The sequence below is a fragment of the Sclerotinia sclerotiorum genome, genomic scaffold, assembly GCF_000146945.2.
Source record: "Sclerotinia sclerotiorum 1980 UF-70 scaffold_7 genomic scaffold, whole genome shotgun sequence".
Classification (NCBI taxonomy): Eukaryota; Fungi; Ascomycota; class Leotiomycetes; order Helotiales; family Sclerotiniaceae; genus Sclerotinia; species Sclerotinia sclerotiorum.
Window position 1 is genome coordinate 842,041 of NW_001820829.1, and position 16,865 is coordinate 858,905.

General features: G+C 43.6%; 7 protein-coding genes across 7 annotated transcripts; 2 read left to right on the forward strand and 5 right to left on the reverse strand.

Moving 5' to 3' along the window:
- Window positions 1-40: 40 nt before the first annotated feature.
- On the reverse strand, window positions 41-1,311 carry SS1G_05911 (hypothetical protein; the record flags this gene model as incomplete). Its single annotated transcript, XM_001592939.1, has 5 exons — window positions 41-70; window positions 156-312; window positions 379-513; window positions 579-1,080; window positions 1,167-1,311. 5 exons carry the CDS (start codon window positions 1,309-1,311, stop codon window positions 41-43), a joined length of 969 nt encoding a protein of 322 aa, XP_001592989.1.
- Window positions 1,312-2,174: 863 nt separating this feature from the next.
- Window positions 2,175-3,343, reverse strand: SS1G_05912 (hypothetical protein; the record flags this gene model as incomplete). The annotated part of the gene is made up of 3 exons (XM_001592940.1): window positions 2,175-2,223; window positions 2,572-2,600; window positions 2,783-3,343. The coding sequence occupies 3 exons, from the start codon at window positions 3,341-3,343 to the stop codon at window positions 2,175-2,177; spliced, it is 639 nt and encodes a 212-aa protein (XP_001592990.1).
- Window positions 3,344-6,349: 3,006 nt separating this feature from the next.
- SS1G_05913 (hypothetical protein) lies at window positions 6,350-9,201 on the reverse strand (the record flags this gene model as incomplete). Its single annotated transcript, XM_001592941.1, has 5 exons — window positions 6,350-6,714; window positions 6,807-7,145; window positions 7,197-8,214; window positions 8,268-8,771; window positions 8,839-9,201. The coding sequence occupies 5 exons, from the start codon at window positions 9,199-9,201 to the stop codon at window positions 6,350-6,352; spliced, it is 2,589 nt and encodes an 862-aa protein (XP_001592991.1).
- Window positions 9,202-9,929: 728 nt separating this feature from the next.
- Window positions 9,930-10,549, reverse strand: SS1G_05914 (predicted protein; the record flags this gene model as incomplete). The annotated part of the gene is made up of 2 exons (XM_001592942.1): window positions 9,930-10,097; window positions 10,376-10,549. 2 exons carry the CDS (start codon window positions 10,547-10,549, stop codon window positions 9,930-9,932), a joined length of 342 nt encoding a protein of 113 aa, XP_001592992.1.
- Window positions 10,550-11,649: 1,100 nt separating this feature from the next.
- On the reverse strand, window positions 11,650-13,066 carry SS1G_05915 (hypothetical protein; the record flags this gene model as incomplete). Its single annotated transcript, XM_001592943.1, has 2 exons — window positions 11,650-12,574; window positions 12,630-13,066. 2 exons carry the CDS (start codon window positions 13,064-13,066, stop codon window positions 11,650-11,652), a joined length of 1,362 nt encoding a protein of 453 aa, XP_001592993.1.
- Window positions 13,067-13,809: 743 nt separating this feature from the next.
- On the forward strand, window positions 13,810-14,034 carry SS1G_05916 (predicted protein; the record flags this gene model as incomplete). Its single annotated transcript, XM_001592944.1, has 1 exon — window positions 13,810-14,034. One exon carries the CDS (start codon window positions 13,810-13,812, stop codon window positions 14,032-14,034), a length of 225 nt encoding a protein of 74 aa, XP_001592994.1.
- A 289-nt stretch (window positions 14,035-14,323) lies between these two features.
- On the forward strand, window positions 14,324-15,599 carry SS1G_05917 (hypothetical protein; the record flags this gene model as incomplete). The annotated part of the gene is made up of 4 exons (XM_001592945.1): window positions 14,324-14,846; window positions 14,893-15,159; window positions 15,220-15,355; window positions 15,467-15,599. 4 exons carry the CDS (start codon window positions 14,324-14,326, stop codon window positions 15,597-15,599), a joined length of 1,059 nt encoding a protein of 352 aa, XP_001592995.1.
- Between the last annotated feature and the right edge of the window lie 1,266 nt (window positions 15,600-16,865).

A 16,865-nucleotide genomic window follows, 5' to 3' on the forward strand; every position in this document is an offset into this window, starting at 1 on the left:
TAGTAAACCTTGTCCTCAACCTCTATCATCTTTATAATGCTTATGCGAAAATGTGTAATGTTCCGAGATACTAAGAAGTAAATTGTTAGTTAAGGGGTATTCGTTAAAACGTCTAAAAATTCAAACATCAGGTTCGAAGGAAGAATTAAACTCACATCAGTAGGGTTGTTAAATCTCAAATTGCGGTCCAATTTAGAAATTGATTCTAAATCTGCCTTCTCCAAATCGAAATCGGTAACGTGTAAGTTTTGCTCCAGACGGGCTTGGTTGTTGGATTTGGGAATGACGGCGAGGCCTCGTTGGGTTGCCCAGCTATGGGGAGTTAGTATTGGGTTAGAGGATAGGGACATGGGATACTCAGATGGGAAGGGAACGTACCGTAGTAAAACTTGAGCGGGAGTCTTCTTGGTCTTCTCGGCAATCTTTAGGATATCTGGGTGCTCGAAGAGTGGAGGGGTGGTTTGGGCGTTATCCCAGCCAAGCTCGATGAATGATTGTGGTCCGAATGATGAGCTGGATTTTTATATCAGTATACTGGTATGTTTAAAGCAGTCTTCAAAGAAAAAGGAAAAACTCACTAAGCAGTAACCTTAATACCCTCACTCTCAGCCAACTTCAACAAAGTATTTTGAACCAAATATGGATGATGTTCAATCTGCAAAGTAGCAGGTCTAACCCTCGCATACCTCAACAAATCGATCAACAACGCGCCCTGGAAATTGCTAACACCGATACTCTTTGCCAAACCATCATCAACCAACTTCTCCATCGCCTGCCACGTCTCCTGAATACTCGCCTTACTCTGCTGCACATCCCCTTCCTTATCGCTGTATTGCCATCCGGGTGGATAACGCACAGATGGATCTACATAGCGCAGCGCAACGGGGAAATGCACAATATACAGATCGAAATAATCAATGCCCCAATCGGCAAGTTGTTTGCGCGCAATGGGTCCCACGCGCTCTTGGTCGTGGAAACTGTTCCACAGTTTCGAGACGATGAATAGGTCTTCGCGTTTTACGAGGCCTTCTTTGATGGCGCGGGCTACACCTTGTCCGGCTTCGACTTCGTTGCCGTAGTCTAGGGGGTGGGTTAGTCGTTTGTTTTGTTTTGTTAGGAAGGAGAGGGGGGAGGGGGTTAGATAATGGAATGAGAGGGATATTTACCGCATGCTCCGTCAAATAGACGATATCCAGTCTTAATGGCGTTGTATACTGTATCGGCGCAAGTAGCATTGTCGACTTTCCATAAGCCGAAACCAACTTGTGGCATCTCATATCCGGAGTTGAGTTTGAGGGTTGGGGAAGCCATGATTGATGTTTTGTGTGTGTGTGAGTGTATAGAGAGTATTGAGAGAGAGAATTTGAAAATGAAGAGATGTGAGAAGTAAGAGAATGGGTAAAAAGTCTTAGATTCTATGATGAAGTGTTCTTTTTCCCTCTGGAGAGCGGGGTTGATTGAGTGAATATTGGGAAGGTGGGATGGTGGGGGTGGAGGTGGGGCAATTCTTGGGTTTCTAATGGGATTCTGCGAACCTTGAGAAGCTCATGGAAAGTTTGATGTTGGATCTAGAGTTCAGAGTCACAATTTCTTGGGTTTCTTCCATCAATTCTTTCACTCTATGATATAAACTCGAGTATAAAATACATATTAACATTGTACCTACTACTTGCCCTCTATCACTCTCCTCAAAATGTAACCCCGTATACCATCACATGCCACTTACTACCAACTAGATCCCATCTCATCCTCTCATCTCATCCTACCAAGCTGATCTAGGATAAACCTCCTACACATCTCCCATAAACTCCCAAACCCATCTTCTTCGCTTTCATAATTACAACCATACACTTACCACGCATTTAAATTTATACTCATCCCATTTCAAAAACCAGCCCCGCTTTGAGGCTGAATACGAGAACCACAAATTATCATTTAGCCTAAAAGGTAATTATCGGAAAATTGTCCATTGTTCCGGGGTAAAATTGGGGAGGGAGTGTGATCTGTTGGGATTTTTTCGATTTTTTTAGATGTTTTGGAGAAAAAAAAAAGATCCTATTTAGCATGCCTATTTAGCATGAATGCATTTTTGTTATGTATTTCCAAGGCAAGGGGCCGCCAGAAATTTAACGAGCTTAGGCTCTTGCTGCTTTACAGACGCTGTGCGATGACATTCAGCCCAAGAACAACGTTGCTTGTACATCGATCTTCAACGCTGCATTTCTATAATACCCTACTCACGGATTAGAATGCAACCAATGCGCGCTCGTGCACTTCGTCTTCGTCGTCCAGTCCTGAATTCTCTGCAAATTCCATCCTGAGATATACCGGTGCGCTCCTTCTGTATCTGGCACGCGCTTCCTGCCAACCCGGATGTTGTGTGATAGGGCACATGTGGTTCCGTTGACGACAAACTGAAAGCACAGGTTGTCCGCTTCACAGGCTGCTTCACACTGCTCAAAGGATACGAAAGCGCCTTTCTTGGTACCTTTAACATGGTGAAATATTTTCCACCCGTCGTCTGTATTGTCCCAATCATTCATTCTGTGAACTAGTTGCGAAGCGACGTACTCAAACAAATCTCTAAATAGAAAGGGTTGCTATATGATAAGTATACTTAGTACGGTATTGATGTTAAATGCAGAGAATCAGGAGACAATATGCGAAGGGGTCCGAATATAAATTGATACCATACCATGCTCATTGCTCTGGATTTCCAGTTCTCGACCCATCGCCATAGATCTTCCATGTCTGTCCCAGTGACGTGGTGCAAGGAAATTACCGGCTCACACCACATCTCGGGCCCAAAATTGATCGTCACTGGTGGATCTCCGTTAAACAAAGGCCAATACCCTTTGATTTCGATGCCTTTCCGCTTCAGCGCCACCGACAAAGCCTCATCACCACAGCACAGCGCGGTCGTGTTTACGCCATACTGGCTATACATTAACTCCTCGTCGCCACCCCGGCCAGGCATATTAAGTGTCTCCAAGGCCTTGTACGAGAATACATAACCGCTCCCACCATGCGCAAACGGGGGTGTAGGGCCCCAAACCGGACTCCCCATATACATATTTTTTAAAGGGTTTAAATGCTCCAGCAAGGCAAGCAGATTATCCCATTCGATAAAAGTATCCGTATCAATAAAAAAATACCACTTCCGCCTCCACAGCGCACTCCTCTCGGCCCCCAACATCTTCCAAATCATACGCTTAATAGCCATATTCTTATATCTCGCCAACTTCTGCCCTCCCTCCAGTTCGTGCGTATCCCTCCCTTCCCGCCGATACATCTGCAACTCATCATAAAACGCAAATTCTGGATACTCCCCACGTTCCCGCATCGAAACATCCGCTAGCGCATCACGTATCCGAAAAGCCCCGGCCTCCTCCTCCAAATCCGAGAATATCAAAATATTCTCAGCCGGAATACCAGACAGTATCGTCGCAAGCTGATACTGCAGTCTGTCCTTTGGCTCGGAACCGCCCGTCTCTATAACGATTTGCACGTCATGCGCAATTTTTGCACGTGATGCGGCGCATGCGCTGCTGAAGGGGGAGAGCCTGTAGCAGCTGTGATCCCAGGGCCAGGTGTCGTACCGTCGTGCCAGCAAGATTTCACGGAGCTGGAATTTGTGCGCGAGAAATAAGATTAGACATGTGCATATGGTAGCTTTGAAGAGCCGCTGCCTCCAGATGCGAGACGCGTAGCGAACCATGGTATGGCACTACTACTGGAGTTCTGCAATGGTGGCAGTATGGTAGGTAATATTGGTGGCAGTCGGTATATATTGTCACAACTGTCGCCGCTGATATTTTGTAGACGTTCTTATTTTTGATGTAGCGTTGTACATACAGTCTATCATCCATCCCTTTTATAAAGGAGCGCCTGAAAATGGCGATACCACATTTTTCAAAAGTGGAATATTATCATTTCAAATTCAGCCACCCAACAGTTATTGGGAAAGGCGCCACTAAGCCATTATACATATTGCTTAAGGCTTAAAAGCCTTATTCTTAGGCTGTGCAAAAATAACCTGCAACCAGTGGGGACTCTCAGATAATCCACCTTGCGGGTTATCTATTAGAGCTATTAGCTACCCCTAGGATACCCATTAGACTTTCAGAATAACCTGCCCCACGGGTTACTTGCAAGTTGATGGGTATCTGCAAATTAATGAATTATTATTGGCTATAATCCATAGTTTAAGTGGATTGTGGATTTCACAAATAACCCGTGAAATATATACCCATTCGGATTTCCCAATTAATACCCGCTCTGCTGACGGGTAACTCGCGGGTCCCCTGCTAGACTAATAACCTGCCCTGTGGAGCCCTGTTGTACAGTCTACTTATTCCTTTTCCCTTGTTACTTGCTATCGATCAAGTAGATGTCGATGATAAAATTTACGCCTCAGCCCCGCAGGTACAACTAGAACTATTTGATGGGGTGGGCATAGCACAACGGTCGTTTACCCGTATCATTTCAAAATTCACATAGGTAAGTACTCGTGCGGCCGAAAAGTATGCAGCTCCGGAGCTAGAAGCACGTTCCACAAAGTGGTAAACTACAAGAGGAATAACCTGGTTTATTTAGCGTCGGAGCTCATATTTTCTGGCAGGTAACTAAGTTAAGTGAGATATCGTTAAGAAAGCCCCTGCGAGGTTTCTTCTTCTCCAATTACATTAGAGGTATTTAGCTTGTCAAGAAACTAGCTATCTCTAGTATTAGGTAAAAGGGTTGGTTTATCTTTATAGAAATGACTAGAATGATTGTTACTTTATCTTTTTCGGAGATAGCTAACTTCATATCTATAAGAAATGAACTTGATAACTGAGAAATTCTGTTTCTTATATCCTACCTATAAGAAGTTTTTAGCGTAGATATAAATAGAATCAAAATCTCCATTTGATTTAAGCGAAGCTATTCTGACCATTCAAAGGCCACACTAAAATCATATTTAAGCGGGCTAGGGCATAGAAGCATGTGGTATTGGTGTTGGATGGTGTATTGAAAGGATAACAGTAGATTGGTTAATTAATTAATTATTTTATTAATTATATTATAAAAAGAGGGTCCTATTTATATTGAAGGTAACACTTACGAGTAGAGTTCAACCATAGCACGGCTTCATATGAGGCTAGTCACATGACCCTACTTACAAGTAGTTTTGAGTATATCTTCAGAAGTCCTTCAAGAACCAGCTTCGATAATATATATGTTGTGAGATTCCATGCAAGAAGACTAATAATATCTTACAATCGACGATTGGACAAACCTTAAGAGTATTGCCAGAAATACAAATTAATCAGCTTACCTAGGTAATACAACTTCTTCACACTAACTCAGATAATAATCACACATCAAGCCTCAACATCCGGACAAACAAACAAATCGTCCATCTATACATCCTTCTATCCCTATTTCAATTCGGTTCACGGAGGATCTTCGGTGGTAATTAAGAGGATATTGAGTGGTATAAAAGATTACATCTTCTACTCGACGAAGAAAACAAAAGCTGGATAGGAAAGCAAAATCTCTATATGAACCTCTATAAAACTCTAGCTATAAGGGATAATATATAAACATAGCTACAAAGTCTTAGACACAATATGATATTAAATCCTTCTGTGCAAGAAACCCATCCATCTCGAGCTAACAACCATCGGATATCGATATCGATGTACCCCTCCGAATTGCAATTGACATCTGGTTCTTATCCTGTATTGATCAATCTAATTTACAAAATGTGTTTTTTCCTTCAGAAGTTCCTTCTTGCTCCCCATCTTGTACACTCCGTTGTGTCTGAATCTACAGATGAAGCAAAGGTAGATCTATTCAAATCCATGCTTGTGTTGTGTGAGCTAGGACAATAAACAATTTCGTTGCATCGTATTGTATTGCTTTGCTTATAAAATCAATATTAATAAGACTAGGATAGGAATATTGACAATGATGATAAAAATAAGAATATATTCGTAATATATGAGGGATAGGAGATGAATGCACAGGAGACAGTAAATGTATATGAGACAGACTCGACAAAAACACTCATTCAATTCAACACTAATTAAGAAGTCCTCTATCCTAAAATCATTCATATTGGTATTTTTTTTATATAGCAGAAAATATGTACTATAAACCCACCAGTCTATCAATATCCCATTAAATTTGTACCTTCATCCTCCAAATGAGACGAGTGTAGTAAGTATCATACTAAATACACCATCCAGCAAGTAGCTATCTATGTACTTAAATATAAAGAACGTCCGATATCAACACATCCAATTTTGTCCGAATCAAAAATCAAACCACAAGACATCAGGTGTCCATCCTTCCAAACTCTCTTCTACCAACTAAACGTCATCATCTCCGGATTCAGCGCCACAGGCAACAACAAATGACTAGCACACATAACCCCCAGAGGAAAAATAGCGATAAAATCATCGATATTCCAGCTCCATGGGAGAAACGTTGCTTCGGCCATGATAATCATGGCTACGATACCGAAAATACACATGGCGTATGTGTACTTGAAAGTTCGGAGAATCTTGGGCACTTCGAGGAAGAAATTGGAAAATTCGACTTCTTTGGATGTGGCACCCCATGACATATTGATTTCGAACATGTGGCAGAGAAGTGCTTGGGACATGTGCAGGGAGACGCCGCCGAAGAAGATCATGAACATGAAGCACCATTTTAGGTTTTCGAGGACTGGGGGGATGTGTATTAGTTTGAATTTGGTAGTGAAATAAATGCGAGAAATGGCAGTAAGGGTGCAGAGGATGTGAAAGGAAAAAACTTACTAGCAGGAAGGAAAGACTTTTCGCCAGAACGATGACGTTGTACCGCAAGACCCACATTACCAGCTCCAGTAAATACAACGGTAATAGCGAGCCAATTCTGCCATGAACCGACATAGGCACGATCGAGATATCCGTTCCAGAGACCCACGAATACATAATTTGCAACGCAGATTATCCACGCACTGCCTAATGCATAGTATGTACCAATATATGCGACGATTTGAACTTTAGAACCGATATCGATACCCGAACAGATGAATCTGCGGAATAGAGGTGTGAATGGAGATTTCCATAGCCAGGTTCTGATGGGGTTAAACATAAGTTCGTTACAGCCGTAGGCTAGTTGATGGTTAGCAGGAGCCACGATCGTGGAGAATGGATTTAACTTACCGTATTTTTGCCAGCGGGTCAATTCATCGTACACGGTGAGGGACACGCCTTCTTTGAATCCATCGCCCGCCCATGCAGCCATACGAATTGTATAGTGCTTAAGTTGTAATCGGAGAGCCATATCAAAGTCCTCTGAGACGCAGGACTCGGACCAGAACCGTTCATGACCATCTTCATCCTCGAAAGCGATCTCCTGGATAGCAGACCATCTAAGAATTGCATTGTGTCCCACGAATGCTGCCACACCACCATTTGCAACACCATAACGAATAGCAGAGTAGATAAGGTTGGTAAAGAAGGTAATACCATTTTCGAAAAAGTTGTGCGATACTTGCATGACGGCAGAAGAGAACTGAATAATGCCTACATCTGGACATTGTTCCATTTCGCTAGCAGCATCAAGTAAACAGTCTTCGGGAACCTGAGTGTCTGAATCGATGATTAGAATGTAATCACCAACCCTGATGTTTCCTTCAGCCCACGCTTCAGGATTCTCATCAAGAACTTCTGCAAGACAAGATTCGAAAGCAGCAACTTCATCAACTTGGGTCCAAGTAGCCGGTCTCTCAATATCTTGAAGTTTCTCTTCGATAGCATTGGATAGCGCAAGTCCGTAGTTCATATTCGAGGCTTTCTTAAACTTTCCTTTGCGCATGTAACCGTTTTGACCATTTGGGGGACGGGCGGTCCAGCCAATGCCATGATCAGCGTAAAAGTCGATTCTTTGTTGTCGAGTGGCTTCATCAAGAAGCTGAAGGCCATCGTCATTGATGAAAATATTTGCGGATCCGCCTTGCAATTCATAGGTAGAAATTGCTTTCTTGATTGAGGAGATCGTTGGAGCAATGACAGCAGCTAATCCTTCTTTATACACAGGACATTGAATGGTGACATGTGGTAGTGTCGTGGTCAGAAGACGAGGTGGTGCTTTGGCAGAAAAGAATTTCGTGTTCCTGGAAAGTTGCTGAATTGGACCGAAACATTGCATCAGAACACCAATTACCACGTTTGTGAAGAACTACTTGAAGTTAGTATCCATAGAGATGGTCTTTGATATTGCCGACGACATACCAGTGTGAAGAAGCAGTATATTGGGGTCATGACCAGGTAGCAAAGGGAGATCCAATGTTTCAAGACGACAACCTCTAGCGCAAGCTGGGCGTACCCAAGACCCATAATACACACCAGAAGACAGATTGAGCACCCGACCATGAATGAATTGAGATACATGATTGGTCTCTCTTCAACTTGTCCTGACTCTTCATCAACCTCACTGACCTGAGCTCGAGGTAGAGTTTCACTCTTTTCATTGTCAGTGGCAGTCCAGATAGTTTGCAGTAAACCGTCCTCGATTGCTTTAGCTCTATCAAAAAGAAGTGTTGGATCATCTTCCCAAACGACAAGGAGGGCTTCTCTAGCAATGAATGCAGCGTAGTGAGCTCTGCGAGCACGAGGAAGGTCTTCAAGCGTTGGTAGAATTTGAACCCTAAGGCCGTTTGTAAGAGGAACATCAAGAGCGTCAGGCGATCTTGTGAGGAATGGTTGAACGACAGTGGAGTTAATGGTCATAGCAGCCTATGTCCCACATTAGCGTCATATTTTCTTGCTAAATTTAAGGTTAACGCTAGTGAGGGGCACTTACTGAAACGTTCATGATCTTCATAGCTCTACCAAAGGTGGAGCTAGCTAGGGCTGGAGGACGACAGAGATACTCTGTCCTATCTTTGCGTACCATAACACCCTCATGTTGTCCTGAATTATCCATAATCCACATCAGACCTCTTTGTTTCTGCCAAAGATAATTTAGAATAACTTGATGTCTGATATCATCTAAACGATTGTTGCTGTACAAGCTAACCCTGCTCGAGGCAGTTGGTGATGGCTCGGAAAAGCCATGACGAGGTGAATCATTTTCAACGACAGAATTTGGGCCAGCTGGAGATTTCTCTTTGCTTGAATCAGACTTTTCGCCTTTTGAAATCTTGAAATAGCTAAGAACACCCATAATAAAAAGAGTGGAAGTAAAGTAGCTGAAGTAAAGAAAGTGGTTTGCACGACGATAAGAGAAGAGAAAAGGATAGACACATGAACGAAGACAAACACATAATATACATGTTTACGGAGGCAACGCCGATAACTCACCGTTTTCGTATGCCAGTTCGGAATAGCCACAGGGCCAACCTTCAGGCCAAACGGGAAGGTTTCATGAAGGTTGATCGAAGCACCACGTCTAGAATTGAGTGCAAGAGGTGAAAGTACGAACGTGGATTTCGACCCTGGTCAATCGACATCCTCAAAAAACACCTCGTCATTTTTGAAGACTTTTGGCCGAACACCCTGAATCCTTGAAGATATCCCTCTAAAATTTCCACTTTAATTCCTAGACTATTGCTCAGATTCTCAGCTAGATGCAGAAATTCTGGTCCGGTCAATGTCCGAAAAGCATATCGTAGTGTTGAGTTGAGGCCCATCGATACTTGAAGCTATCCTTGAGAAGATCTATCGCTTGATGGTGATCTAGGTCCAACCAGACAGGGAGCATCGACAATTCTGAATGCCGATAGGGAGGGATGCTCATGCATTTTGGTTCCTAGACGTCGCTTCTGTTGAGAAGAGATTGGGCAAGTCAAAGCGTTCCTGGCCTATAGTGTTGTCGTACATATAGCAGGGTGAATCTTCGCATGCATGAAAGTATTGATCTTGCACTTCGTCAGCAAGGGTGAGGAGGATTATTCAGGGTTGCTTATCAGGATACAATCGCATCCACCACAGACTCTCAATATCCCGCGGTGCATGCTCCAACAGATGAACGCAGCTTTTGACAGGTCGGCATTCAATACATGGCAAGCTTGTAGACGCGCCTAGCTGATTTTGTACACCCGTTTTCTCTTGAATTTGAGGCTATTGATCTTCAACAGCACCAATGTTCAAGATTTGGGGTCTAAAAGTCGGAGAATTTTCCACGTTAGGAAACGATACGCTGAAAATGTTCCATCGCGTACCAAATCTGGGAGGTTCTTGCCCATCACCACGAAAACGGATATCAGAAAGAATCAAATGGTAGATCAAACGTGGCAGCCATGTCTTGCTCTGTCACATTCGCTTGCAAATATTCATCTGAATAATTTGATATCATTTGTTCTATCGTATCCACCTAGAAGGCTGGATCTGGGTAGTACAACACCATTCTCATGTTCAGCTGAATGTGAGTTGGATTCTTCTACGCTGTGGCTGGACTGCCAGTTCGAGGGACACTTTGCGAAGGTTGTACGAATATCTAGCGGAGAAATATGCAATTGTTTACCAGCCGCCCGTATTGCCAGCTTATAATGCTCCACATATGGCCCACACATAGCGGCATATGTAGTGATGTTCTACAAGGGTTTAGCGACAATCCACACAGAGCCCCTTGTTTGCTGTATTGGTCATTACGACATGCACATAATAGATTTCCATGTCTGCACTGTTGCGAAGAATCGTTTATATTTTGGAGTCGAGATACACAACATAGACATGGTATTATAGTACATATGCGCACTTAAATGACAAGGAAGAGGAAGTCGTCTTGGGCAAGTGGTAATTGTTGCTTCGAAGATAAACCTGCGTGAATGAGGTCCCAACAATTTCTAAACGAAGCATGTTGTGCATTTGCATGTGAAAATGACATCGAGGCGTTTATGCTACGATGATCAATCTAAGATGGTATGATAAGGATATACGACGGTTTGCTGCTGTGTACCAGCGGCTATATCAGCTGTGGTCCCTGAGCTATGCATGCAAAATGCAAATGGAAAATGTAAAAGCCTTCGAAAAGGGGAATATTGCTGGCAGCCAGATATTTCTGTAATGATAAGTGGTCAACAAGTGGTGGTACTGCAGTAAGATACAAAACCAAACGGGAGGGCGTTCCGGAAATTATTCTGCAGTGTCCCTGTACAATACCACACTTTAACGGTCGGACGAGCAAGTAATATCCAAAAGCTTGGTTTTAAGCGACTTGATGCGACGCTTTCCGGGTTGTCTTCGCTTGGTTGTACATGAAGACGCGACCATCAATACCGTTTACATTAAAAGACATTGCAGTCAATTTTCGCAATCTCGCAAAAGTTGATTATGATATTGAATGCAACCCAAAGAAACAACGAAGTATCCTTGGCAAGGAAGATTCCGCTCGTGTGTGTTTTTATTCCGATGCAGGTCCGGTAGCTTAGTGAAGCTGGTTTGTTTAGCGCTTTCAGGTAGAATGTGCATTGTGTATACTGTGAATGAGAATGAGAACCAAATCATATTCCATAAACTAAGATAAACGCTATTGCTGTGTTGATCCCGACCCCCATCTAAGAATAACCACTCTCATTAAGCTAACCATACCCAAAGAAATCCTCCAAGGTCCATGCATATCCTATTTACACCGATCGTTGCTTGTTCATCCCCATCCCCTGTCAAGCTTAGTTCAATCACACTGTTGCCACATCTGCACTTGGTCCACAATCATTTGTCCATTCTTCTCCCACGTAGGAAGCCATTCGTTTCGGGCTTTCCAGAAATCGAGCTTTGCAGATGGGCTTCCATCAACCCACGGCTTTCCATCTGCGCCATCCAGGAACCAGCCATTCTGCGCCCCAACACCCACGTTCAAGATAAGATAAAATTCTTGATCGAAAGGGGTATTTTTTCGGCCAGTTTGTGACCATGGATCCACAATCGCTGTCCCATTGGCATCACTCAAGGGAAAATTTCCTTGCTGCCACAATGGCTTCTTAAACGGCCAATACATGACTTGGCGCAGTGTATTATCAATGTATGCAAAAACGTACTTCTCGGTCCACTCCAGGCCGTAAAGGTGAAAATCGTCACCGAACTCGGAATGCAAGGCAGCTCTCACGTTAGTGGTTTTTTTGTATGCATCGCTCGCTTCATCAGGACCCCAATGTAAAGAGCTGAATACGAAATTGTTGCCACCGAGGCTGTAGGTGTAGTTGTTGCCACGAGATTCCATAATATCGATTTCACCACTCTGTGGCCAGGCTCCGTAGGTATCCTCGACCGGCAGCATCCAAATGGCTGGCCAGAGCCAATCTCCTTTAGGGAGTTTGGCTTTAACCTCCACTCTCCCGTACTTAATGGTAGCACCAAGCTTGGTATTGATGCGAGCAGACTTGGCTGGTTGCACGATAGTCCCGTTGGTTGTGTTGGTAGAAGTGACACAATTGAGAAAGACATTGGACATGGTTGTGCAAGTTCCATCGGCCGTGAGGTTAATGATACTGTTGGTGGTAATCAACGATGCATCCTGAATTGTAGGCTTAATGTACAGCTGGCCATCTTGAATGAATAGGTTTTCGGCATCTGTCGTGGTCTGCTCAAATTGACCATTTCTGTGTTGATTGATCGTCAGAATTTTGGAGCATGTACGTAAGGGGAGAAACTAACCCAAAACCACCCACTTGAACTTCTTTTGTCCAAATGTTAGGATCCAAAGTACCAGAAGAAAAGTCTTCTGACAGAACTGGACAGTACTTGTGTCGTGTAATACTAGCTATTTTCAAGTAGATAATGAGGCCAGTTAGACCTAATCCTAGAACCAAGCCGCAGAGGGGAAAAACCCATAAAAGTGCCTCCTTCTTTGACTTCTTGTTGATAGGGAGAGGTACGGCATCTGCTTTGCGAACGCGACGAGATCGAAAATATCCTGTCCCAGGAACTTCGGCGTACTGGAAACCAGATCGAGCTCCGATTGTCGAGGCAGGTCTTGAGTATGGAGGTGTAGCGAACGGGTTGGAAGTACCCACAGGCGTTTGTGCACGGCTGTTTTCCTCAGATTGAGGGGTACTCTTCGAAACAGTGACCTGAGAAGTAGCTCTCTGCATTTTCGTTGTAGCAAAAGAAAAATAGATGCTAAGATGAAGACTTGCGCTCTCAAACTCAGATAAAGCTCGAGGAAATTTCACATTATAGCACAATGCTTCAAGCGATCATCACAACCTGTTTCCTGATAAGATAGAGTATCCTGCAAGCTTTCAAAGTACCTGTCCGGGCCGTACCCGATGTGTGATGCTCGCGAAAGTGTGTTGAGGACCCGCAATGTACAAGGGGCCCCTGATGACGCTAAGATTTTGTCAAATTGGAGGTTCGTTGGTAAATAACCATCTAGCCCTGTCTACATAACACGACTATTGACTTATTAGATTAGCAAAAATTTCAAATATTGTTCAGCCTTAACCTCTACCCACACCTTAAGACGTTGAAATATTCCTTCCATGGCCTCATGGCCATTAACCTTATCCATCGATGTTACATTCGTTGAAAAACAACAAAATGAAAGACTTGGCTTTCCAAAATAGACCTCACTTTGGGTTTTCGAAGTAGCATTGAGGTATGAGAAAGGGGGTTTGATCAATACCCTCCCCATTCAGTCTTTATCTATTTGTTTTTATTGATATGTTAGATGAGAATATCGAGCTACATGCGTGAGGTTAAATTTGACTCGGATTTTCACGTTGTACTCGTGTACTCGGCAGATACATTGATAGAATGAACGTGCACCAATGAGCCGTTTTAACAAAACGTGCGATGGGTGCACGCTCCAGGTCCTCCCACTTTGTGAACCTTTATGGACTTCGCCGTGTCAGACAACCTCTTTTCAGGTCTTCCTAATTTATGTGGCGTCGAAAATATTGCTATTTCATTCGAAGAAAGGGATTCAACCATAGAAACGGATCAGAATGTGGCCTTTGAAGAGACCTGTCATCTCTCAACCCGTCAAGATAGTATCAATTTAGTCCAAATCACCTCCAGGCTTCCACTTTTGGCTGTCTTGGGTTTCTGTGAGGCGTAAAAATGCCCCTCAATTGAGAACAATATTGGGGGTGGAATGATGAGAATGGCATCGTTTTTTGTATTTTTGAACGGTCATGTATCGTCTTGGATGTGACAAGGAAGATGATTGCGTTCAGCTGGAAATTGAGCACCCAGATAGAATAATGAGCTGACTGTGGGCTGTGAAAAAAGTATAAAGAGCCTCACATCTGCAGATCTCACCAGAAAGAATCAGGTTAACACGAGCTTTCAATCTTCGCTTCTTTAATATAATCTTCTCCGCAATCAGAACGACAGATTCTGCCAAAATGAAATCAACAATTGCCTTCTTGGCTCTTTTAGCAGTCGCCACGGCCAATCCGTTCCTCAAACCTCGAACACTCGATATTTCAGCATATAAAGCCGTTCCAACCGCTCCTGCTAGAGGAGCTCCCGCCGGAAACACCGTGACAGCGAGTATAACATACAATCCGAAATCTGTAGCAGATGCTGCTGTTGCAGCCGCTACAGCATCTGTCGCCGTGATCAATCGTAGACATAAGCGCAGCACTTGTCTAAGTACGTGCGCTGCCTTACCTGCTGGAAATGGGCCTAGGGTCAACAGTCCGGATACTGCAGCAGCTTTCGAAGCAGATTTAAATCTTTCCGATGCAGCACTGAACGCGGTGACCCCTCCAGGCTACGTTCGTGTCGATGGCTTTCAAAACGTTCACGCCGCTGCTGAATCCGCCACATACTTGACATATATCTCCGACTCTCTCACGTCTTACGATCCTGCCATTTGTGCCAATGCATGCAATGACATACAAGGCTGCACCTCCTTTAATATCTGTAAGTGCTGTTCTAGTAATATTTGCGCAAAAGCTGACGACCCTAGTTTTTGAGAGAGATCCAACCGTCGCTCCAGACGTAGATGATTGTCCAAATCCTCCATCCCAAACACTTATAAAATGTTCACTATTCGGTGGCTTATTGGATCCTTCATTGGCTAGAAACAATGGCCAGTTTCAAGCTGATTTCCAAGTTGTGATTGCTGGTTCAAACGCATATAATGCGGTTGCTCCACCAGCAATCCAGGGATATGGAGGAGTACAAGATTTTGGAACTGCTACCATTGATGCTCCCGCCAACACTACAACATATAGTACGTACCAAAGAATCCCACGAAGTGAAGCCCATATGAAATTTACTAATCCATGAATAGTGGGAGTGGAGGCTTTCCCTCAGACTCAGCCTTATGATCCAACTGTCTGTGCGGCCGCATGCACTGCAAAGAGTAACCCCGGTTGTGCGTTCTTCGTGTCTTATATCTTGTACGAGAATGGACGGAATGGAGTATTGTAAGATCCCCTTTTTATTCCCTAATCCCCTCTCATCCTATTCAGTCTTGCTTCCACATTTTACTTTAAAAAGTTCCCTGATTCGCAATTACTGACTTCCCAATGTTACAGTACTTGCACATATTTCACCGTTTCCTACGGCTCCGACAGAGCGATTGAGACTGGACAATACGATGAGCAAGGAAACCATTACACCATCGGGCACAGCTTTGGATTCACCGCCGATGGTTACACATCATACTAGTTCAAGTTGCTAGCGGCGTCATAAGTAGCAAGCCGTGGTGGCGTTCGAGTCGAACTGATGGGATGAATAAATGAAGGCTCTGGTTTGAACCACAGCGCAAAGAAGTTGTTAGTATATGAATAGATTTCTGTGAATTTCTCGCGATCAAACTATCGATGGTCCCTGACTGTGCTGCTTACAACTGAAACCACGGTGATTTTTTTTTTAGCTTGTTATAGCTCATGATAGTTTAATCGTGCAAGTTGATGATGATACATTAGCTTCCTAAGGAGCGCCATCGGGGATTCCAATGACTCAAACAGTTCAAACCTTATGACCCGAAAATCTGAGTTAGCATAGCTTGACTTCCAAGATGGATTGATAATCCCATAGCAGTCTGAATATTCCAGATCAATCCTAGGTTTAGGAACTGCTGATTGTTTGGACTGTAGTCGGGACTATAGCAACTGATCAAAAGTATACAGGCATTTAATCAACCGGTTGAAGACATATTTTCGCGCATAGATCCAAGGATGTACATCGGATTTCGTCTCTGTGTGGGTCGAAGAACGGCCTGCAAATATATGCGGCTGTTGTCTCAATGCCGGAAACAATCGTCATATGACAGTGTGATGAGTGATGAGATTTTCGAGGTTATCATGATCCGAAACCGACGGCTCAGCAATATCAAGATCCGTTATACGGTATATGTTTCAGCGTCGAGACCCATGTTTACAAGCGGCCGAGGGGCGTTCAACAACCAACCCAATTGAGGACACGACTGTCCGACTCGGCCGGAAAATTGACCATCCTGCATATGTACTTTGACGGCGAACCAATAGATATGTAAATTGATGGCTGGACGTTGTGGAGAATTCTCATCGTTTATTAGAATCGTTATTGTCAATGTCGATAAAAACCCCTTACTTGATACACCGCTCTAACCTTCAAAACTATTTGAGGAGAAAAGAGTAGCTCTTTATACTTGTCCGCTTAAAGCTTTTAGTCCCCATTCACTGGGCCAGGTTGATCATCGTGTAAGGCTGATGATGTCAGTAGTACCCTCAAGTATCATGAATTCCTCGATGATGTCTCCCAAGGCTTGATGAAATCCTACAATCATTGGTCGACCCTTATAGTAATTTTAAGGGTCAAAAGTCAAATGTTTCCTATTCGGCGAGCAGAATTGAACAAAATTCGGATGAATTAATGGATATGTTTCACAGGCCAACCAAACCGACAAAACTAGCAAGATAACACGATAAGACCATAAAAGCAAACCCCTCA